This window comes from Lates calcarifer, linkage group LG19, assembly GCF_001640805.2.
Source record: "Lates calcarifer isolate ASB-BC8 linkage group LG19, TLL_Latcal_v3, whole genome shotgun sequence".
NCBI classification, from domain to species: domain Eukaryota; kingdom Metazoa; phylum Chordata; class Actinopteri; family Centropomidae; genus Lates; species Lates calcarifer.
In genome coordinates, this window is record NC_066851.1 from 10,184,036 (window position 1) to 10,209,759 (window position 25,724).

Genomic DNA, 25,724 nt, shown 5'->3' on the forward strand with positions numbered 1-25,724 from the left:
AAACAGTCTTGAAAACTTATGAACTTATCATTTTAACAGTTTCACACCTGTTCTGCGTGTCCACATATTGGGGAGCAACATCAGCCTCACTGCATGTGTTTGCTCTAAATACGCCACGCGCCTCTTGAATCACTTTACATGCAGGAGCAGTGTGTCCGTGGTGTCGTGTGTGTGTGGCCTGCAGTGTTGCTCTCTGGCAGTGGTGTGGCTGTGAACACGCTGTTCAATAATTTAGCATTAATGCAGATTACAGCAGGGCTGGCCCCCTTAAAGCAGATTAGAGAAGTCCCTGTCTGTCTGTCTGTCTTCCTGCCTGCCTGTCTGTCACCTTGTTAATGATGGCACTCCTTAATGCCAGAGCAGCTCATGGGACAGGAAGATATGCTGATTGCAGATCACTGCAGTCAGTGTGGGTCATGTGTGTGGTTTGTTGTAATCGGGGGGGAAGGGTGGTTATGTCATATTGCTATATGGTAGATGTATAGAGCTGTAGATGCATAGGTGCGATAGCAGAGCTCTAATAACTGGGGGATGGGGGCATATAATACAAAGTCCTGCTATTTTCCTGATGAAAAGTATTAGAGAAATGTGTGGGGTAAGCACTGTAGGCCGACGAATGGTTTCACACTCTAATAGGCACGCGGTTGTTTGACCTCGGTTTCCCTTGGTTACCGCATTTACAGAGAACACCAGTTTTGAGTTGTTCAAATTTTAATCTGCCTTTTGCCTGAAGAAAAATACTGAACAAATTGTACTTTTATTAATGAGAATTGGGCTTTCATCTGTTCAGCTTGATATATTAAAAAAACATGCTTTCAAGGTCTTTCCTGCCTGTGAAGAATATTTGAATTGCTTCAGATATTTTCAAAAGGAGTGAAAAGGGGGGACTGTACAGAGCCAGGACCTCCACTTAGAGAACAACACAGTGTTGGAGGAGAGAAGAAACGCACAGTGAAGAAAAGCAAGCAAGGATACTTCTTTGATAACTGGTGAACTGGTTCTGTCAACACAAACATCTGTAAGTGTGTGTCTGTGTGTGTCTTCACTCTGCATGCATGCATTCACAAATTGGCCGTGCCATGTATTTCTGGAGTATCTTCCTCGGGGGCTTTTGGGATCTCATTTATTGCAAGGGGTGGGGGGAAAAAAAAGGTTCATTCGTTCGAGTTGCCATTTAAGCTTGAATGATTCCGGAGTTTCCATGAAGAGAGAGGAAGGAGGAGAACATAGACATGCAAGAGTGGACTAGCTGGAGACAGACACACGAGAGCATGTTAGCCTTCCTCAAGCTCAAAAATGGAAATTGTTTGCAATGTAAAAAGAGATAAGCCCCAGAAATAGAAATATAAGTTGTGGGAAAATTGCAGACTTTGGATCATAGCCTGCTTAAGAAAACAAGCAATGAGCAGCCCCTCGCACACAGAGCTTTGAATGGAAACTGAAAAGTATTATCTCTGAGGTTGCTCGCTCAAAGTGTCTGGGATATATATTTATAGTCTGCATTTGTGTGTGCTCAGGAACAGTAACTTGTTTTTAAATTAGCACTTCAATATCCTCCTAATGAAATGTTTCTTATTTTCAGCATCAGTGGGCGCTGCAGCAGTGTGCATGTCTCTCTGTCCTCCTTTCCTCTTCACTGTGCATCCACTGCTCCCTCTATCTCACACACACTCGCTGCCTCATGCACACACACACACACACACACACACACACACACACACACACACACATCCTCTCTCTACCCGTCTTTCTCCTCCCTCTATTTTCCTCTTTATATTCTCTCTAATTCCTTCATCCCTCCCCCTTTCCCCAACTTGATCTGCCCCTCTCTGTTGCACAGCATCTCCCTCCCTCCTTCTCTCTCTCTCTCTCTCTCTCTCTTTCCCTCTCTCACACACTCCACTCTCTCGCTCTCACTCAGACTCGAGCACATGCAGACAGAGGGAGAGGGGGGATGAACGAGGTGCACACATGTGAGGATCTCCTGAACTGCCGGGGCAAGGCAGGACTGGTGAAGAGAGAAGAAGGAGAAGAAGAGGAGGAGGAGGAATAGAGGAATACTGCAGTGACCGGCCAGCTTTTCTCTCTCTCTCTCTCTCTCTCTCTCTCTCTCTCTCTCTGTCTTCCTCCCGCTGCTTCACTGCTTTCATCCCCCTGTCTTCTTCATCCCCCCCTCTCCCCCTCTGCCAATTATACCATGAACCTGCCTGCTGCTTGTTGCTAAGGGGGAGCCAACCGGGGGAGCAGAGTGGACCAGGCATTATTTTGTTTCTAAGGTAATGAATGCTTCAGTAATGGTAACTGTCAGGTGTCACAGATGTTGCATTGCACGGGGCTGCTCGCCTGCTGAGAGTGAATAGGGCTTTGGGATTCACAATCACAATATGGTTCTGGGTGTATCTGGAGCACGGCTTGCTTTGTGCATGTTTGTGTGTGAACTCTTTGCCAGTTTATTCAGTTTGTTTCAGTTGACCGGGCATCTGTGGGCTTGTTTATTTGAGCCATTGCAGGGGGTTCTGCCCTGTGAATGTGAATGTGTGTGTGTCTGTGTCTGTGTACAATCTCCTTCTGTGTTTGGCTCCTCATAAATTGATATTTGCAGTGTGCTTGGATTTGAGAGCGTGCATGTACAGACACACACACACACACACACACACACACACACACACACATGGCCGTCTTTCAGCAGCTGACAGTGTCCGTATTCTATCCGCTTCACTTTGACACAAGCTTTCAACTAACGCCTTGGATGGGCCCTGTGTGGACTTTGATTTGCATGCTTGAGCAGCTCAATTGGGAAGAAGTTCCTCTCTAAAATTGCAGCTTCCTGTCCACAGGGGACCTATTGGCACACAATTGTATTCCTTAAGCAGGTGCTATGCAATCCATACTGCCTGCCTTTCTATATGGCCCTTGAGGCGGGCGCAAAGATTAGCTGTCTAATGTGCTCAGACTCTAAAAAGAGCACAGACGTGTTAGCCAATGCGGAGTGCTACACTCCGCACTTCTGGTGGCAATAATAAACAGAGAGGTGAGAGCGGATGATTACTTATTCACTCATGCGCATCACCATGCTCTGTGGTGTAACAAATTTAAGTGTTCAACTATGATGACAAAGCCACCTTGTATGTCTGCTGTTGTGCGACAACGCACGCTGGATTTGAACAATTTAAGTTTTTTTTTTCCCTTTCTCTCCACCAGAGCCATTATCTGCAGTTGTTCAAACTTGTAACATCGCACGGCTACAATTACACAATTCAACTACTCTAAATCCCCTGCCAGCGGCTGGCCCTGGGCAAGATGCAGTGTTACTAATTCAGTTAATGTATGAAGGTTTCATATTGTGCCTGCTCATGTGTGCCTGTCATGAAATGCTGTCTGCATCCTCTATGCGCTTTCTCCCCTCAATAGCTCATCACAGTTCTTTTTTCAAACACAAATAGCTGTTGAGTGAATAGTGAGGCCCAGTGAGCCATGTGATTTTTTTTTTTTTCCTGGCAGCTTTATCCTCTCGCACTTTGTGTTTTAGAAGTACCAAAAATTATGAATGTGTCGAACTGTGTAATCCACCCCCTCACCCCCTCTTTCCTCCACACGATAAAGGGACTGACAAATGGTTTAACCCATTTATTACACACAGGAGCCCTCAATGGCAAAGGGTAGATGGGGCTAAGGGGGCTCATTAAAGCCCATTCGTCAGCGTAGGTTAAAGAAATCCTTAGTTAAACAGAATTCATTCTCCTGGGGGGAGGGGGGGGTAGAGAAAGTGATGGGGACTGTGTGGAGGTTGTAAATAAATCCCTTAACAGCAGCTCTTAAAGTATGAAGCCTGGAGGGCGGGGGGGTTGTTAATGTGGGGAGTGCAGGCAGATCAGAGGTAACCATCATATGATTGCAGTTAATGGAGTCGACACTTAGTAATCCAGACATAAAAACAAAAAGCAAACACAGTGGCCAGCACAGTTAAACCATCAGCATCACCTCAATGAGAGTTCACTCATTGCGAACATCAGGGTTTTTCGTACAGAGAGATGACTCATCAACCTCCCAGCCACATACACTACGTGTTATAGACACACATCTGTGCCGTATACATAATTACTGCCATCCCGACTCCCCAGAGCTGACATACTGTACTGCAGTGCTTTTTATTTTTTATCAGCTGTTCCCCTACAGCAGTGACACACAAATGAAACACCCACCCTCATCAATGCAATGTGTCATGTTTCAAATGTGCTCACAGAACTAATTGTGCACTGGATGTTATTTGAAACTATTAATTATATGTTTTGAGCAATTGATCTGTCATTTTGGTCAGGTTTGCATTTGGACCAACAAAGCTACTACCATGTGGAGTTATCTATCACTTAAAGTATTTCAGCCATTTAGCTAACTATTTCAACTGTTCATCCATTACTTTACCAGTCAATTCGAACTTCCATCAAGTTGGAAATGTGCACTAATGCACTGCATTTAGATAACTATTTAGATAACTATCAATGGTTAATCTTTTTAGCTAGTTAAAAAGCTGTTGTGTACTTTAGTAAATTATTCCAACCATTTATCCCTTACTTTTAGCTAACCATTTACCCCGTGCATTTAGCTAATTATTTCCATTATTTTTTTTGCTGTATTTCAGTGGTTTATCCATTACTTTTAGCTGTACCTTTAGTTGTTTTTTTTTTTTTGTCATTACAGTCTGAATGGTGTATTCATTGCTTTCAGCTATCAGTTCCAGTTTATCCTTTACCTCTACAGTTTAGACCCCCCCGCTCATGCTAACTCATGCTCATACTCAATCGCAGCTTGTAGTCTTCACGTGTTACAGCTGACTTAAAGTCCAGATGCATATTTTTGCAAAAATCGAATCATAGTCTCTAGTTTTTCACAGTAGCTGAGCTACTCCACAATCTTTCATGCAGCCCCTGGCAACTGCAGAAGTGCCCCCTGAGGTACAAGTACTGGTTGAGAATTGCTGCTGTTTGTAGCTTAGTTAATATTCATCTTACATCAGCCTACCTGGGCTCTCTTATCTGTCCCTACTGTGACAGGTGCCTCCTTTCCGAGACAGCAGCATACATTTTGACGGCTGAATGTCATGACGATAAAGGCTGGAGGAATTTTGGCTCCCAGGGGGGAAATAGCTAGGTGATGCTGACTGATGTTTATCAAATTGTCATTTTGTGTTCTTTCACCATCCAGTGGATGCTGGGTGCTGGGCTCATGTGGTGCCTCTGTTTCTTTGACAGGACTAAGTGAAAATGGCGGAGGGGTCCAGAGACCAGGGAGGCGCGGGCACCACTGATCCAGAGGAGGACTCCCCCAATATGATCGTCTACAGAAAGGCAAGGCTGACTCTCTGTGTGTGCTACGGCATCTGAGCTATACTATATGATGGGAGAAATATTTTCTGCGGAGCAATGATCCGTAGATGGGCTCCTGACAGCCCACCGGTCTGTATCAGTGTATATGTACCACACACATGATTTCACTGTCAAAGTTAGGTGTCATAAGCCTCTCTCTCAAACATCTTGACACATGCTCACCTCTATCTCTCCCTAAGTCTTTCTCTCCCTTCAGGACCCTCACCCTTCCACTGTATCCATCACTAGTCTAACAAACTTCATCCCCCCAATGTTTTAATAAGCTCTCAATCCTACCAGAGAGGGTTTGGGCAGTGAGAGGTCCTTTCGGTGTCAAGGGCAATTACCTCGTCCCCATGGTGCCTCACATTCAATAGCTGCTGTTTGATTGGAGAGGGTGAGCAGCATTGGTGGCTAATTACGTGGATGTTGGGCAGGGAGAGAGGAAGTAGCTGATTCTCCAGGGCTAGGTTTGGGAACAGCCAATGAGGGGGTGGTTATTACTCTTTAACTGACGAATAGCTTGTTATTTCTCTGCCAGCACTGTGACAGCCCACTCGAAAGAAAGAAAGAAGGAAAAAAGCTTCTTTTGATTAGATTTAAACCACGGGATCCACTGCTACCGCTGAGCAGGCTGTCTTGATTACGGTAAAAAGTGAGCTACAGGCAGGCCGCGATTGACAGATCCCGTCCCACTGTCCCAAATCTGTATCTTCATCCCGCTCCTAATGATCGTCCGTTCATATAGCCAGGTAAACAGATTAGTTGGGGGGATGGGCGAAACAGGATGTGAACTCAGTCGTCAGTCGGTAAAATTTCCCTTTCGGGCGTGTTGTTAACTATGTGTCACTTCTGAGTTTAGAGCTCAGTGACACACATCCTCTGTGTTTGTAATAAACACCTCCAGTGTGCAGCTTACCTGGAAGAACTGTCAGGACCTCCCTTGTACTGAGAAAACTGATAAATCTCTAATGCTACTTCTGATAATGATGCTGCTTGGATTGTGTGCTACGAACAGAGTGTCGCACGTCAGCAGTTGGCAGCACGAGGGGAAGTGGAAGTGCATTGCCAACAGCAATTAACTTGTCTACTGTATACACACAACCTGTTAGGGTAGTGGTGGGCATTTCCAGTCTCTTCAAGATGTCTCTGCCAGGAATCTAGGAATGGTAATCAATAATCAAATCAAAATTGTGACTATTCTGAGACAAATGGCTTCCATCCATGAAGCCTGGATTTCATGACATGTGTCTCATCCCTGTCAAAAATGTTTGTATAATGTATCTGGGTCTGTGTGCCTGTTCTGCATGGTAATGCATTCATTATTTATGCAGTGTTGTCACCGTCCTCCGTGTATTCTAGGAAGCTGTCACGCTGCAGAGAGACCATACATACTGTAGTTGCATCTAACACTGGGTATCTTCATGGATTTCACAGAGCAGCTTCATTATGTAACGCTACACATGCCTGGAGGCAATGCATTTAAGAGGCTAGTTTTTGCTTGTCAGGATGCTGCCTGAGGGAATATTCATCATTTCATGTTTTAGTCATCTGCAGTGACAACAGACAGATGATTCTGAGAGTGACAGGGTATTTCTGCCCTTTGTGCTTTGAAAAGGGGATTTTGGATTTGGAGCTTTTGAGGAGGAAAGTCGGGGATGCAACGCAGCTGGATAAACAAAAGTATTTTTCACATAGAAAGGAATAATAATTTGAGCTGCAGTATTCGTCTTTGGCAGGCTCACTGTGGTCCGACTGTGGTGCCTGACCTTTTATTTAATTGATCTAGTTGCTTATTTTCTTGTATTTCACCTCAGTGCCAGTCACTACCTGAAGATGTCAAAGAGGGCAAGTGATAGAGGGGTGCTGGGGTTTCGAGGGCAGAGCGCCCATTGGCCTCCGGACTCAGTGGGTGGGCAGCTTGGCGCAGCGTGAAGGCGCTGCTCGCAGAGAGGCAGATGGCCACCAATATGCTCTGCCGCCTGGGAAAACACTGGCAGCTCCATCCCAAAGGCCCGAGCCCCTGTCAGCTAGAAGACATCAGCATCTTACAAGAGTAGCCCTAGTCAAGAGATAAAAATATTTCAGAGTGTGGGCAGCATCTTTTTGAAATGTATCGAAGGTTAGGGTTAAAATACCTTTACTTATATCTACATATCTGTTGCAGAACTATTAAGTTAACTGTGTAGGCAGTTAGACAAAGGTGAATGTGATGTATTTAGCTATTAGAGAGGATGAGTGCATACGGAGGGGTGGAGGCTGTCTCTGTCCATGCAGTGTAGGTGCTGCAGCGCTATCTTGCTCTGTCTCTCTCCTCCCACGAAAAGAGGAAGTCAAGCAAAACAATCCAATAACTGCAGGACGTCTTACTGCCTCAAGAACTTGTAGAGAAAATTTGGAACAACAGACGTAGGTTGCACACATACTGTAAAGGCACACACACACACACACACACAGGAACTCATGCGCATGCTTCATGTTCATTACCTGTTTTATTGTTGTGTTTTTTTCCCCATGCTATGTTTGGCACGCTTAGCGGACAGAATGCGGCGAGTAGATGAATAGAACTGGCACCAAGAGACGCACAAAAGAGAAACTCAAGAAGCACTACTGTGCTGGGAAATGCAATTAAGCTGAGGAGAGAGGCCACTTTACTGCTCTGGTGGGGTGAAGCTCACAAACTATTAATAGCTAAGATCTCTGGATCCAGAGTGCATGTCTGCGTCTTCCCCTTCTTGCCCTCTGTCACTTCGGGGGCCAAGACTTATCCGAGCTGCGACACAGTTAATTGTTGGTATAACACTCTGTCCCTCTATCCAGGGAGGACTTAAGTCAGGATTTGTGCTGTACCCCCTCTTCCCTTTATTCAGACCATTAAATGTTTGATTGGATAATTCTTGGCAGTCGGTTCATACCTGAAGGTGGGTATTATAGCTGTAGCATGTGTGGTACAGTCACACAAAACTTTCATCCAGATGGGTTTTAGGAGCCATCAGTGGGTAAATATTAGTAATGAGCCGTGCCAGGAAGTTCAAAGGCACTACTTGGTGCCAGTGGCCTTTGGGCGTGTGTAAGTGTTAGCACTCTATTAAAAGAGAGTACAGTTTGCTTGACAATTGTGACTGTGTTATTTTCCAGCTCAATACACTCCAAAAGGTTTCTCTGCTGGTAGATGGATGTAAACGTGCGATGCTCCAGAAGCTCCATCTGTACAGTAAATCAGTGCAGAAAATCCACTTCTTAGCCACTTGCTAACAGAGATGGCAGTATCAGTTTGTCAGATGGTCAAGCCACCACTTTGGTCCAGGCTGAAATGTCTCAACTACCATTAGATGGACTGCCACAAAATTTTGTCCAGACATTTACAGAAGAAGACAAATCCTTGACAACTTTGGATCCTCTGAGTGTAGCAGACGTGTCCTTTCTCCTTGCATTTGAGGTGATGTGTCCCCTTTGGGTTGCCGTAAGGCAGGTTTTGTTGGCAGACTTCCATTTTTAGTGTGTGTGTGTTTAGTGTGCGTGTGTCAAGAAAAATAAAGTAGCCGTATGTGCTGTCGCTCTGTCACTATGTCCTATGAATTGTTTTTTCCATTATGTCCAGTTACACTTAGTTACATTGGTGGTAGAGATTTGTATTTTATTCTTCTTCCCCACTGATTGTAGTGTATTTCATTCAGCTGTGCATTATTGTTATCAATGATGTTCTTACTACCTTCCTCTTCTTCTTTTTCTCCTCCTTTTATTCATTTTTTTCAGCCTTTCTTCCACTTCTTGCTGATTAATAATTGAGACTCGTTTCAAGCATTCCATCTTCGGGAAAATATCTGTTCCTCTGGGACATCATATCCCCCCATTCATTTATTCATATCCAGCACATTTTTTATCATCACTTGGTATTTTTATCCATGTATGTGCTTCTAAATGTGAGGAGGGGAGCACTTGAGGGGAAAAGAACAAAGGATGCAAAGAAAAGATGGTTCATTGCCTTAACAAGACATAATATTTCTACTCTGTCAGCCAGACAGGTCTTTGAATTTGCATTTGCGCGAACATTACGGTGTTGTGATAGATAATAGCAGAGGTTCGCTCCTGTAGCAGGAGCTATGTGGTGACTAACGCAAGTTATCACACCCATGTCACTCCTTCAGGCTGGATAGATGGTGAATCTAACACGCCCCGAGTGGCGGGAGAGGAGGAGATTACTGTCAATGCCAGCCTTAACCTCCCACACCATCCACCACCATCAGTGACTGTCAGCTGGTTGAGTTTAGGCTGATTTAGAGACAGGACACAGAGGGAGTTCACCCCACTCCTCCGGAGCAGATGATATGGAAAAGCTGGAAATATGTATAAAATTACAGCAATCACACTACCGGTTAGACACTGACTCTCCCTTGAGTGGCAGGAAAAGATGAAATTACTGTAAATGGCAATCTCCCACATAGTCCATTCGCCTACCACAGCAGGGATTGACAGCTGGCTGGGTTCGAAGGGCCAAGAGGACTGAAGCGCTGCTGGTCAGAAGGAGGCTCGTCTGCCTGTCTTCTTGCTGCCATGCATGAGTCACACTCTCTTCTCTCTCTGAAGTGTCCCCGGGGCCCATGGAGGGTATATATCTCTCCTATTTTGCAACTAACCTCCATCCGAGGTGTCTATGGGCAGCTATTCGCTGATCCTCTGTGCACTTAAGATAGCGCGGCCCAGCTGAACACTCTGGATATCACCTCTGCAGCTGGAGGGACGAATCCTCCTAGTACTTTATCATGTATGGCCTTTTTAACACTGTCCCCACTTGCACCATGGGAGCCTTTATCTGAGGCGCTGGTATGGGCTGAACTATCAGGGTCATGCTGAAGCCTGTGTGCCTGTATGCTAAGTGCCAGTGTGGGTTGCTTTCCTAGTTGGGTCAATAAGATAAAACAACAGTAACAGTGCAAAGCTCTATCTCTTATGTAACCAGCTCCTGTCTGTTTAATGTGTTGCCTGTCTCTTTGTTCCAGTAAAGCAGAAGGACCAAATAGTGGAAGTCCAATGAAACACAAATCATAATTGGATAATAATTCACAGTGTTTTGGCAGCCCGAGCACTGTGTCGACAGGATTATTCACCTCATCCACAGAGAATCGCTCTGACTGAAATGAAAGGCTTTTCTCCAGCAAGGAAAGTCCTTCCTGTGCCAGTGCCTCTCCTGGTCTTTCCTCCCTGTTTACACATTGCTGACAGTATGCTCTTAAAGGAACACTTTTAATAATGCAGCCAGTGTTTCTGTGCTTCTTACTGGGACTATGCATGCATAGGGAGATGTTATTCGAGAGCTTGGTGGGGGGGGGGGGTCGGCTGGCACCAACGTGTCCTACTTCTAAATACCCTCCAAAGCCCCCCTGAGCCTTCCACTTATCGCAGGCTGAAAAGATTGCTTGGAATCGCACTAGAGATGGAGTGCATCTTAAATACCTCCTACTGTACACTGAATAACCTCAGCATCTCTGCAGGACACTGAGGGTGCTCACTCCACTCCTACAGAGCAGATGAATACTGGAAGTATGTATAAAATTATTGCTTGTTGACTTGGAGCGAATAAAAAATCTCGTTAGCTGTCTTTGGGTCGATGTGTAATAGCATCAGTGAATAAACAGTTGCCTAGTCAAACTGTTGTTGATGATGCTGTTAAAGAATAAACTCTTGTGTCATCATGTGCGGTAAATACTAGTGGGTTATTGGAACCAGCTCTGACATTAGCATGTTAAAAGCTGCTGCTGCTCTGTGCCTTCGGGTGACACTCTGACATGTTTGACAGCAGTGTCTCGCCGGGCAAACTGTAGCCCTGCAGTAGTGCTGACATACTGAATTAGTAAAAAATGGGGTGTTAAAGGAGAACAAGCTATTACAGTCCCACATGGTTCTGACATATTTTTCAAAAACAAACCCATTCACAGGAGCAGTGATAACAATATTGCAGTTGTAAAGTTCCCGCCAGGAGTACAAGAAGAGTGAAGTGATTTGAAGAGATTAAAACACTGAACATTAATTTGAAAAAAACAAAACAAAAACATTCTAACGTAGTGAAGTAAAAGTAATACACATTATGAGTCATACAGAACTGAAAAGTCAGCATTATACTGAGCTGGCCAGACTGAGCCATGCTTGGTCAGGAATGATGTTGCCCAGAGTGACGTGTAGGGCCCTGACATGTTACATCTGCTGAGTAGATTCTATTTAAAAACTAGGATTAAGCCCAGAAGTCCACAAGGTAGTGAATTAAAATTTCATCATCAGCTGTGCTGAATGCTGCAGTATAGCTTTAAAATGAACAGGACTGAGAAATCTTCTGTTAAAAGGCGATAATCTAATCATTTTAGCTGATTTTTGTGCCACTTGGGGGCAGCAGAAACAAACAAATAAAACCCTCTAAAGTTCATATGCATAATTTTACATCACGAGGATACATTAACATTCATTTGGAGTCGCGTTTCTGGCTACCTGAACAATATTCACTCTCTTTTTAAGCTCTGGTTTGGTCTTTACCAACTCTTGAGGAAAAATTTCCCTTTTTAGCTGCTAAATGCTAACCCCTACAACGCTTTGTCTGTTTTCCATTTGATGGCTGACAAGTAGTGTACAATGGGTATTTAGAGCTGAAATAAAGCTGAAATATTGATTATAGCCACTTTAACAACCACAGTCTTTGTATTCTGAAGCAGGTCTTATAAACTGAGACGTAAATACAGGTAGAGAGTTTTAATATTTCATATCTTTATAGAAAATAACACTAATAATAATATGTTTGTAGGTTACAGATGCATGCCATTAGTGTATTCTCAACCACTATTTTATACCTGTCGTTCATAATATCAAAAAATATTTACACAGGGTTAAGTTTCTAATTGCATTAATCTTTTCTATCCTCTGTTTTTACAACCTGTGTTGCGTCATTAAGCCACAGAGATGGATTAACTTTGGGAACTGATCTAGTTTTCAAGGCTGCAGTAGCGTCCAAATGCTGATGAGCATTGGTCATTAAAGTGGCTAACCAAATCATTTGTGCGTGCGCTGTATGTGCAGAATGAGCCGTAAGTCTGCTTTTACTCAATTCAGCTGATGAAAATTTAATAGGTGATTGAGCATTAAGGATGCGGGAGCAGAGGGTTTATTTGTCCTGCAGAATAACAACTTTAAAGGAGCATTAAATGATCAGAGACAATGATGATCAGTGCAGAGTTTCCACATTTGCACACACACACATTTGACAGTGAGAGAGTGAGAACGAGTTTCTGACCATGGTGACTAAATCACACATGATCAGATGAATAAATTTAGCAGTATCTGTAAACCCAGCAAAGGTTTTTCTCTTTAATGTTAAATATTAGCACAATGTTTCAGTGCTGTATTATTTTCAATATCTGACCCTGCCACTGGTATCTCACTGCTGCCCCGCTCTTCATCAAGCTTCAATTTCGGCTGCAACTTTTTCCGACTTGTTCCAACCTCGGATCTTGTCTAGAAACGTTCCTCGCCTCCCCTTGTCCCATTTTCACTCTTGACTACACTGCTAATCAAAGACGAGGAGTATTTTGTCACTGCTGACAGTTTTTTTTTTTTTTTCATATTTTTTTCATTGGTGGTACATTTTGTCCTCATGTTGGCAGACCAGCTGGTGATGATGATGTTCTCAATATGCTGAATAGAGCTGATGAAGTATGGGCCGCTCATGAAAAAAAAGCTGCGCACTAGTTGCCAGATTACAAGATATTTCAGTCTTTGAATGCTTCATTAGATGGCCCTTTCTCTGCTCAGAAACTGGAAGAAGTTCTCAAAGAATGAAAAATAACAGAAGAAGCTGGTCTTACTCAGTCACACGCACCATTCAAATGGATGGTAATTACTTCTGACAAAAACAAAGAGCATAAAACAGTAGAGTACATGTTGTCATACAATGAAGACTGTAAGTGAAATATGCTGATCAACAACACTTTGCGAAACCCTACAAATGTACTGTAATTGCAGCACCATCTGTCAACTCTCCCATTTGTATTGTTTACCGACACATCTCATAGGCTGATAGATAGAAATGAGTTCCCCTTAAAATAGACAGGCTGACTCAGATGAGCGGGAGACAGACAGAGAGGGACGGAGAGTCATCTGTGCGCTGTTGAACCACAGGTAATGATCAAGTGTCTGTTGCTGGAGTGGTGTGACTCTGTAATTGTCTCTGCATTGAAGCCGAAGCAGGGATGACTCACCCAGGCCCCCGAATGTTAATCACCCTGGCCAGCTAGACTAAATACACAGCCCTCAGAGAGGTCAGACCATTTGGCTTCACTCCAGGACGTGGACCTGCAACCCTCAAACCAACATCCCCAACTTTGATTCACTTCAGACCACCCCTGACTCTGTAACTTTTCCCCTTGGGGATTTCTTAGTCAAAGCTGCACACTGTCACTACAGCTCCCCAGCATTTAGAAATTAATTGGACAAATGACTGAAACGTCCTTGTGTGTTTGTCCAGTTCAGTCACAGTCACACAGGTCCAAACAACCCATTTGTCAAAAATGACAGTGCTGTCCTCTGGTGCGCAGGGAGATTTCAAACTGAATTTGTGACACTAGGGAGGCTGCACTATTTGACATTACGTGAGTGAGTTAGATAATCAGTGGCAGATTTTCCTCCTTCTTCTTCCTTCCTCTTCAGCTTGAAAAATAATAGAAATGTCCTTGTGGGAGACCTTGCTGAGTGCTGACTCCCATTTCCACTCCAATTGTTCTGTCAATAACCTATATGGTAGAGGCCAAATCCATAACAAAGCCATGATTACTTTCATCAAACTGAGTGGGTGAAATACCTGAGCAAGGGAAAATGCAGAACCTGAACCCACATCTTTTTGTGCTTGGCTTGATGAAGGTTGCTCCTGCTTTTACAGTTCCTGTTCCTACTTTTGTATGATTAGATTTCAGATGCATATGCACATGAGAGACTCCTCTAAACCAAGCGTCCTATATCTTCGAGTGGAGCTAGAAACCTTAATTAATCCCACCTTCCTCCTCAGCTACTTACACGTGTCAGGCAACATGAGCTTAATTCGTTTAGACACTCTAATACATCCAGCGTTGAATTTGACACCACTGCATTTGCTTTAAATGGAAATTACTCGTCATCAACGGAAAAGAAAGTGGGAAGGGAGTGCCGAAGCTTTTAAGCTTGTAATAATCATCAGAATCGACCGGGCTAAGGCCAGAGAGCGAGAAACGCAATGAAGGCGCTATAGTAGGGTGGTAACATGAGAGGAAGCTAATGTGGTTACTCCCTGTTCCCCAACATGGCACAGGTGGTGGCAAGGAGCAAATGCACATTCATAAGTGTGGGATTTTTTTTCCACAGTAAGGGCTGTGGGTTTGAATATTGTAGTGAAAAGTTAATGAATGAAGTGTTGCTGGTGGTTTGGGTGTGACATTCATGCTCTCCTGGGACCTAATCCTCAGTCCAACTCCACAGGGTATATGGGGGACACATAGTTTCCCATGGGACAGTCCTGTGAGAATGACCTACAGGTTTGACCTATTACTCATCAAAAAGTAATTACATTAATTTGTTAATAAGTCTGCATCAAAAGAAAGAGTTAGAGCTACATTACTTGTCATATTACACTCTGTAACTCAGCCCAGCTCTGTAAAAGTTGCTTTCCATTCAAAAGCCTATACACCCATAAAAAAAATTAGCCATTATGTTTAAGCAAGCAGCCAGGCTACAGCTCTGGAGATATTTACTGAACCTTAGCAGCTAACTGCAAGTGGTTAGACATAAGCAGACCCATGAGGCAAACGTAGAAACTATAAATTGCACTTAAGGTTTGAACGGAGCTCTCAGGCTATTTTTATTTTTTTTCACCTTCAGTTTACTACTTCTGTCACTGTTTGTGTGCACAGGAGACTGTACAACCATAAATGCCTTTGAGGAAAGTCTGTTGTACTATTATTCGCATTTCTATGATTTATCGTGACAAAACTGCATCCCACTCCCTGATCTCTCCAGATCAGGGAGTGGGATGCAACCAATAGGTGGCTATGAGAGCAGCCCTTCAAGTGTGGCCATCCAGAGGATTTTTTGTCTTTAGATAAGGTCAAGGCCTTGTGGCTAACTAGTCAGCTAACATGTAAATATGGCACTCTGTAGTTACTCAAGGGTTTCTCCTTTTTTGGTGGAAGCTTGCAAAGCTCCCAGCCTGCAGCCCATGTGCCAAGCTAACATGTCCTGGATCAGTCTGTCTGAGCTCACTGAGATGAAATTGATATTTAACTAACAAGTAAGACAGTAAATAAGTCAACTGCCCAAAATGATGAAGTAACACTGGGGTTATCTGTATTGTAATTGCTGAATTTCAAGCTGGCCCTTACTGCAAGAAGTAATAACATGACTCACTAATGCATTATTGCTTAGCACTGGTTTTAACTTGTTGTATGTGTAAATACACTGCAGTGTCACAGAAGGCCTTGGATCCTTTAAGCTATCTGTCTGTCTGTGCTTACGTCACAGTGACATTCACAAGTGATCATGTCCATTTTATTGAGAAGCACCAGATCAGTTTCAGGGTCACGCTGTGATAAGCTTAATCCTTCTCTCCCTCCCAAATAATGATGTAAGCTAAACCTGTGATCTTCTTGAGGTGAAGTATCACATTTAGCCTCAGTGAAAAAAGTCATCTTGCTGCATTCCAGATGGAAGACACCTGGTTAACAAAGCTGAATGGCACATTTAAAGAAATTCTTGTCATGAACTTTTTGTCGGGATCCATTCAATTATTAATGCACTTGAATAGGGAAGAAGTTGCATTAGCAGATGTTAAATCTTTGTATAAAACAGGTCATGGCTTTTATGTAATCACTGTCTAAGGCTTTGCAGAGCTTTATCTCAATAATACAAGGTCGTCAGTGTCCAGTCTTCCAGAAGCAGATGTTATTTTCTAGTTTTTAGACGACAATTTGGAAACTTTGTACCGCTGTGGTGAGGAAGTGATATATGGGTTTTCAGAATCCAGTGTTTGTCCCTTCTCTCTCTTTTGTAGAGTTATTCCTTCAGTTATTCTTTCCGTGTAATATTTTATTCATAGGTTGTGATAGGAATATCCTAAGCCCCGGTCAGAGAAGCGCTTTGAACAGTTGCTGTTGTGGAGGGAAATAACTAGACAATTCTGATGTGAAAAGTCCTAAAGCAGGTGTGGCAGAGTAAATCGCCTCCACAAACTCCTCGCTAAATTACAGCCAGCTGTCATGCACAGATAGCACACAGCCGGGGATGAAAACAGAAAAGGACACTCCACTTCATTTTTGAAATATGTTGAGAGGATATTAGATCACAAAGCATGGCTAGCCCCTTTCTAGGAAGCCTTTTCAATAATTCAAGGGGGTGTGATGGTTGGGGTTGCAAATTTGAGCTTTGCGGACATAATAGATGGTTAATTTTTAGCTCCCCTGGGCTGAAAGAATAAAAGATTTATGAGCGTATTTGGTCGCTGCCTAGCAATGCATTAGCTAGCATTGAAGGGGGTCTGTTGACATTATAGATAATCAATCAGCAGTGAGTAAGGATTTGATGCCATAAAACACCCCCTCTGTAGCATCCACGCTTTACTATCTATTGATTCTATCACTCGGTCAGTCAATCAGCCTTTAAGGTAGCACACCCCTTAAACATATCCTGTTATTAAACACTTTTATTTTTTGCCTGTGATGTAATTGTAGGAGCTTCCTGCGGCCTCTTTAGGCCTCATTCGGTTTCATTCGGTTTCATTAAAAGACGATTAGAGGATGATAATAGGGCGAGAGGCGTACGAGGGAGTGGATGACAGTGTGGCAAAGGCCTACATCTCCTCCACAGGTCCCTATCAGGAAGACGAGTCATCCCTGCGGGGACCGACGGCAGGCAAAGCACATTACAGGTGTGTGGCGCTGCCTGCTGCCCTGTGGCACTGCGAGATGAGATTTTCTCTCCACATGTCAGCCCAGGCGCCCCGAATTTCATTACCTGTACCTGCGAGTTGGAAGTAACAAGGCTTTATTGCCAGCATCGGAAATCTGTCACCCAGCGAGAACAGAGTTGTTTTCATAGCACCCTCGCCAGACTTGAAAATGACGCTCTGAGAAAAAATATCCCGACGTCGCTCGGCATTACACACACAAGAACTGCCGGCAAAACCGCTGTCAGCTGACAGCAGGTTCGGCTTGGGTGAGTTATGCTGAGAGGGTCCAGACACACATTCCCACCGCCCCCCACCCACTCCTCCTGTACTCCACTACACCTCCTCTTTCATAACAGGCCTTTTCACTTAGTCCCTCTGTTGTCACAGTAACACTCCTTGGCCCTAAAAGCCTGTCAGCATTCTCATACTCATGGGGAGAACCAGTGCAGGTAATAGGGACGTCAGGTCTGTGGTAACAGCAGTGTGTGGGTGACAGTCGTACCATGTTGGTGGAAAGGGGGGTGGGGGTGTGTGATTTGGAGCTTAATGATACACAGTGGAGCTATAAAAATCCTCTATTATACCAGTAGCCATGACAGGAAATCTATGCATCTGGAAAGGTCAAGGGCCTCTCTTACTCACTGATTGCAGAGGAGCACAGCAGAAACAGAGCTGAAAACCTGGTATAATGTCGAGCTGAGGTATGAAATGCTCAGTGGTTTGAAACATACAGTGTCCCAGGAGAGAGAGGGAGAGAAGGAAATCGGAGCAGATGGCGATATGGAATCATCACATGCAACGGAAAGAAGGAGAAACATTCCTTTAAATGAAAAGTTCTCTAAGCTGATTAAGGCGTGATGCATCATTTGGCTACAAAGTGCCTCTACATGTCACACACACACATACACACACTACCCATTCAACAGTTTACTAATGACAGGCTAAAGAACCATCTGTGTGTGTTGTAATGGATGGAGCTGAGCACAGATGGGAGAGGCCGGATCTGCCCACTACTTGCATTTTATTGTTACTAGAGAACACATCTTATCATCTCAAATAACTGCCTCAGATGCTGGCTCCACGTCTTTTGTGGTTGCGTCAGGCCTATCAAATATCATGCATCGATGCTTCAGCGGTAGCAGCAGGCATTGATTAGGGAGCAGGAGGAAATGACTAGCTTTGACTGGTGTAAATATTGAGAGGAGGGAGTTATGTTATGGACTTCTGAAGACCAAATCCTTCATCACCCATAGGCCTCTCCTCTCCTCTCCCTCCCTTCCCTCTCCTCTGAGATGAGTAAACTCTGCAATGAGTTTGTCTCCTGTGTCTCAGACATCAAGAACAGGCTTGTGGGCCCCAGCGAGGGCCGAGGCAGACCTGGGCTTGATGACGCCTCCTCTCTCCTCTCTCCTCTCTCTCTCTCTGTAACCCAATTACCACCAGGCCTCAAGGAATGGGACCAGCAGGAATGGCGTGTCAGAGGACGATGCCAACATCAAAGACAGACAGATGGTCCTGAGGTTTTACCACCTCAAACCAATCTCCTGTAGATATTATTACACGATTAGTTGGTGCAGTGCCCCAGATAGGAAGCCAAGATGAAAATGAATTGATCAAGAGTGGAAAGAGTCAAACTGAACATGAATTCAGCATCACCTCTCTCACGCAGACAGCGATAGTGAGTAAGAGTAGCTTCCACGAGCCACCGAGCTCCTAAATTGGCAGCAGCAGGGAGAATTGTGCTCAGTCTGAGGCCCCCATAGGGGCTTTAAACGGTGAGCATCCTCAAAATAGACAGTGTTATCCACTGCCTCTCGCCTGACACTGTCACACCACTGTTGATTCCCACTTTCACATTTTAGCAGCTTACCTCAGTCTTGTATAACAGCAAGCGCGCCGCGACTTAGAGGCGAGGCCCAAAATTTCTACTTTACTAAAAGAAGGCAGTTCCTGGGTGAAGAAATAAAAAGCTGGTAAATAAAGACTTTGACAATCAGGCAGATAGCAGCAGATGCTTTCTGCCCAGCACAGGCTGTTAGCTTTCTCCGCACACGAGCTGTTGCATCCCACCGTTCCCTCTCTGTTGTTTTTTCATTACTCCACATGTAAATACCCATCCTTTGCTTCTCTCCCCCCTAATTACAGACTAGTGGCTGTTATAGATACTGAACCTTATCAGAGTCCAAATCTTGCTCAAAATGCAGGTGCTGTGAGAGGTGTTTTGCATTGAGAGTAGCCTGCCTGCATGTAAATTGCCATTAGTGAGTGTTTTTCAAGGTAAATCTTGCAGAGGAGTGAACTGCCAGTAATGTGATTCTCTCTCCCTATGGAACGAATGACCTTTTGTGGCTTGTTGCTGTAGCATGTGGTTCATTTCTGACATGTAATAAAAACCAGCACTGTTACTTATAGACTCATGCACAGGCAATGAAAGCAGCTGGTCGAATGTGTGGCTGCCGATGCCCTTCATTTCAGACAGTGTCTCTTTTAGAAGTAGCCCCTGTATCTGCATGGGGGCACTTTGTTTTAGAGTGGACTATCTATTCAGAGGAGCAGCAGACTCCTGTTTTCCCTGCACTCAAGCCCTTAGCAACCCGTGGAGTATCTAACAACAGACATTTACAAGAGGGGAGATGATCTTTTTCTGTCCTCCTTGAGTCTCATCGACAGAAAGGTGACCCGATGAGTCACTGTGGTTTGTGGGTAGGCTTATGCTCTCCTGAGTATAGCCAATCTTAGCCTAGCTGTGTTTCCATTTGCATTTTGCTCACAAGAGTTCTTGCCAAAGCTTTGATTTTTAAGCATCTCCTTTTTATTTTTGAGGAGCATAAAGGGAGCTTGTTAAATCCTCTTTTTAGAAAAAGAGAGAGAAGAGAGTCAGAAAGCACTGACAACAAGATTATCCCTTCCGTCCAAAGAGCTCGATCTGTAATTGTAATTTAGTCAAGCTGGCGTGTTGCCCATGCTGGAGCTGAACTTGACAAACTTTTAATTGCTTAGCTCCTCTTGCCACTGCGTTGCCATGGAGATGGAGAATCTAAGCTGGCACACACACACACACACACACACACAGACATACAGTGACCCATCCCGTCTCCTAAATCTCCGCATCGCACCCACGTCAGTTACCATAAGGGATCCTCAACTGGCTCAAACAAGCGACAAGCATCCTCATCAACACTTTCTGTCCCAACACACATGAGCCTTATTGGTTCAAAGTGAAGTGCAGCATCACAGTCAGACACTTCTGGATCTCAGCATGCCACCCCCCATCCCCCCGAGGAGCATCCAGCCGGGTGGGCAATCGAGCAGCGGTTAATTGGACTCTTCGTACAGTCTTGTACCTCTGGGCCTCTTTGTTAAGACAGGGTCTCTATTGTGTTGTGACCACTTAAGCTAAAGAGGCTGCTAATGCCTGGTATGTGATTTAATTACACTTGAGTCCACAGGGCAACACCTGACTTGAGGAAAGAATGTCACTGAACCCTTCCACTTAATTGCAGGGACTGGTTGGCAGAATTAGATGGAATGTAGTGAATGGACTATTTACATGTTTACCCAAATCGCTTCCTAATGTTCTTGATGTGTTTGCCTCGTCCTTGAGAGAACCTGAAGAAGCTATTCAGCAGAACAATACAAAGATGTGCTCCAGCATACATTTAACCTTCAGCAGGCTTTTCTCACAATGATGTAACTCAGAGAGTCGAGATTTGAGTGAATAGGATTCCTTTTCTCCTCATTCAGACAATTAACTTTAGTGCATTTACAATCCATCCCCACTAATGATCGCAGGGATTACATATGAAAGGTATTGGCAGAAGGGAAAATGGCTTTGCTGGAGTGTAAAAGGCGTTTTTTTTTTTTTTTTTTTTTTTTTTTTTTCAGCTGCAGGGCCTGATGGGAAAACAGTAGTTTATTTCAGAAAAGAAAAGGCTTACCCTGCAGGGCATTCCTGTGGAGATGGCAATTTGGAGAAGAGATGGATCAGTGAATATGTCTCCTTTAGAATGGTTAGGATGTAGTTGATTCCTCACTGAAATGCAATATTAGATGTGGCAGGTGATTTATTTATTTATTTATTTATTTTGCAATGATGAGAATCGCCAAGAGCTTCGAAGCAGCTGCTTGTGTGCATGTGTTCGTATGTACATGCTGCACACATGACTGCGCATGGGTATGCGCTAGTGCGTGTGACTGAGTATGTGCAAAATGTGATTCATTCACACGCCTCCAAAGCAATATAAGTTTCCAACCAACCATCACTCGGCTGGCAGGGCTTTTCCAGTTTGCTGTGCTGCTCCTCGCGCGGCTGTCAGTGTCAGATCCAGCAGAGAAGCTCTCACAGCTCCCTCATCATGACTTGGCATGCTAAGAGAGTTGGATGGTGGTGGCAGTGGGGAGGAGAAGAGATGGGAAAGACAAAGAAGACGGGTGGGGGGGGGTCTTCCCTCTCCAGCAGGCTTTATTCTCACCTCGTTCCCCAGGGCATCACACACCAGCTGGAACTCACTTAATTATGCACCCAGTATGGTACAGAGGTCAAAATGGCACTCAAAAAAATATTGTGTGACAGGTCGTGTACTTTGGTGAAGTTACTTCACAAAATGTCATCAGTCAGGACAGACTCCGTGCATTGAATATACACAGTATGTACAATAATTTCACATTTTTGCAGTATTGTTTACAGCATTAAGTGAGTTGTAGACATAAAATATTCATGAACACTTTAGTGTTACGGAGAGAAATGTAGTTTGAGTCCTCTTGTAAATGGGGGTGAAGGAGAAAAGCTGATTGGGCTTCAACACAGTGTTGTTAGCAATGACAAGGACTTCATCAACAAGAAATAACAGCAGTTTAATTTGTTTGGTTTCTGGTGGAGAGCTACAGTACAGTTTTACTCACTTTATTCATATGAGACCAAACTGAACATATATTTTAACATCAGCTCATTAAGCCTGTTGTTCGGGGCAAACAAAGTATAACATACTAACTGAAATGTCACTTTGTACTTTTTTTTTTTTATTATTTAAAGGCCCTATATGTAAATTTTTGCTATTGCTACATAGCCAACATTAGCATTAACATCTCTTCACTTACCAGTAAGAAGAAACATGATGAGGTCGACAGCAAACTGGATAGCCCTGTCCCGTCTCATAATACCACTTTGCAATAATGAGTCACTGTAGTAAGGAGTAGCGTTGTCCAGGGGACATATTTTAACATCTTGTAAACATGATGATGGCTGAAGCTCTTGGTTAGTAAACAGCTGTTAATGCTAACATTGGTAGTGCAGTGATAGCAAAACTTACATATGGCACCTTTAACAAGAAGTATACATCAACCCAAAAAGAAGGCTGCAGGCTCTGTTGCTATGCTACTGGTGTCCTGCTAGCCCATGGGTGTCCAGAAACATAAGCACTGCAAAAGACGGCTCTTATGACCACATACTCAGGATGAATGCATTTGGGAGACTGCTGTTCTTTGAGCCAGTGGAGGGTCAGTAGAGCCGCAGCCACACACTGTAATTGAAGAGAGTTGAAATTTCAGGCCAGACAGTGCTCCAACACCCCGCAGCAGTGAGCAATCGAAACAATATACAAAAAGAAAGTGTGCAATTTAGTAGCGCTCTGAGGCGATGAATTAATTAGGAGTATATAAAAGAGTTTGTATGAGCTAGGGCAAAGCAAAACAGTTCATCTAGGCCTGAGCTAATTGACACAGCAAGTGACTTATGGCCAGTTAGAAGGCAAAGCAACACAAGTGGCATATCGTAAGGCAATGGCAACGCTGCAAAGCTGCAAAACAACAATTCTGTTCATGCTCCAAGCCAAAAATATATTAACACATTAAGTCCAGGTTTTTTAGCACAAATTGTAGTACTGAGTCCAGTCAAACTCACCATCAGCCCAACACCTCAGAGGTGCTCCTAGAAGAAATGGAGGGTTTTCTATATATGTTTCCCTCTGAATGAAGAGCTGCTTTACACATTTTGGTGCTACAATGATACAGTATTTTTTAAACTTATATTCTTTTACATTCAGAGGACGTGTCCTTGGTCAGATTGGAGACAGATGTGTCCCTGACTTTAAATGACGCAGTGACAGAGCTGCAACAGAGAGACTTACATTAAGGAAAATCTTTTTTTCTCTGTGACTCTTTTGAAGCCGGAAGACTTATAATATAATAATACAATACAAGTTTCCAGATGCCCTGACAATACTCCAAACCTCTGAAGGTAGACTAAAATGGCTTTTTTTTATTCAACTGAATATATACAGCGTTTTTTCTGCGAAGGTCATATGATGAATAAAGCATTTACTCAAGTATTTCCTTTTATTGTTGAGGGTTATCAAGTTAAGATTCATTCATATTTTCTCATTCCATGGATATTTGCAGCACAGAAGTGAGTCCTTGTAAGATACCGTGTATTTCTGTAATTGAAAAAATGTAAATATCTGTTATTTGAGACTTGTTTAAACTTGTAACTCTTATAACTCTACACTATTATTTTTTACAGAGAAGAAGGCAATGTTGGTCTTCACCTATTAAGGAACGGTATGTCATGCTGCTGCTGTATTTTCATTAAGTTCTTAAAAAAGAAATCATTATAATAAGTAGTAACCAAAGGGTTTTTGTTTGTAATGGCCACCTGAGAAAAAGCATAAGGGCTTCTTAAGTTGTTGGGGAAGGACTTGGCAAACTTTTTTAAAGCCTCATCACTATTTCATCATCCAGCTCCCAGTGACACATCATAATCTTCTTCAGGCCAGAAATTTATCTTTTCACCCGTCACCTGGACATCCATCGTTTTCCTCGCAGGACCCCAAATGTCTTTCAACAATGACAAGGGAGCCTGAGTCTGCTGATGACTGCTGAATCATTAATGGCCCTATTACTGCCTGATCCTATCTTTTAGCAGCAGCGGTCTCATTTCTGAAGACTGGGCCAGTTTTTAATAGCTTCATCTCTGGCCATTTTTGGAGGGAAAAAAAAGGGGGCACAGGGTTTCAATTAGTGGGAGACATGAATGTTTCCATACTTACAGCACTGCCTACCGTAGCTCAACGTGTCGCATTTATTTTATGGTTATTTTTGTCGCCGGTGCTCCCATTTAGATGGTTTTATCTCAGTTCATTAACTCCCAATTACAAAACCATGTTACAAGGAAGTGGTGATATATTGTTTCAGACATTGCAGCGCACAGGCTTGTCTTGAGCTGACATACTTAGCGGTGGCCTTAGTTTGCTGCTGTACATGTACATCACCTCTAGCTGCTGCCTCACATCCTCCCTAAACCTTTACCCTCCTATATGTGCGATACAGTGCTAGTGCTGCCCTCAGAGCTATAAAAGATAAGATGGACAGATGACACGCCACAGGCAGGCAAATACACAGTCTTGTGCATTGGTACAGATTTGAACACACATGTGCTTGCAAATGCAAACATTACAGTGGCAAGATACACAAGTGTTCTCCTGATAATCATTTATAGAGCTTGGTAGCGAGGGGCAAAGTGCTGTTATCGCAGGCTAGCAGCAATGTTCAGCTCTCGAAAACCCTTCCACACCAAGCTGCAAACACCATTAGCTTGTACATTCAGGAGATACGATGTGCACTTTCTGTAGCTGTTCCAAGTACTTCTTGTCTGCTGTCATCCTATAGGGAGATAGTCAGTTGTTCTTTCTATGCTGCTATACACAGTCCAAGGTCCATTGTTACATGAGAACAAAAGGACTTAATCCTTTCCGTGTTGTTGTGTGTCCTGGGGGATTTGAGGAGTCCTTCAGAGTTGGATCGAATGCAGCGGATTTCAAAGCTTCTCCCCTGTTGTTTTGCGTGGAGGGTTTGTCTTCAAAGGAGAGATTGTGATGTTTCAGTGCTAATCTGTTGTGCACCTGATTGTGCTGAATGTAAAACTGTTTATGCTCCCATGTAGGCGAAAGCAGGCCTGAAATACCAAGGCTCTGTTCATAACACAGAGGGCAGATGTAGCTCTCTCTCTGCCTCTCCCGTCCCCTCCTGTGAGAGATTTATCAACAGAGTTGAGGCAGTAATTCTCCATAGTGGATGTTCAATAATTCATGCTTAAGTCACTCTCTCAAACTTATGGTGAGAGATTGGTAATTGTCTTGCCACGCAGTGCTCTCTCCCTCCTCTCCCTCCTCTCCGCTCGACATTATGTGTATTATTAAATCCATATACATCTGGGTGTTTTGCTGTAGATTTATGGGGCGCTTGTATGAATCATCCATTTAATACTTTCCCAGAGAGAATGATTACATTTGATTGTAATGGTGGCAGTGTAAATGTGCTGTAGCAAACTGTGCACCCTGCTCATTTTCTCTATACCCTCCTATCCCCTTCTCCAAAAATATACTGCAGCTTGGTTTGTGGACTATCACTTTAAGGCT

General features: G+C 43.7%; 1 protein-coding gene across 1 annotated transcript in view; it reads left to right on the plus strand.

Moving 5' to 3' along the window:
- The first annotated feature begins 1,593 nt into the window (after positions 1-1,593).
- LOC108892531 (regulator of G-protein signaling 6-like) overlaps positions 1,594-25,724 on the plus strand; it is a 40,448-nt gene continuing 16,317 nt past the window's right edge. Inside the window, 2 exon segments of the mRNA XM_018690136.2 lie at positions 1,594-2,276; positions 5,250-5,345. Of these exon segments, the coding sequence (XP_018545652.1) occupies positions 5,262-5,345 (84 nt within the window). The 5' untranslated portion in view covers positions 1,594-2,276; positions 5,250-5,261.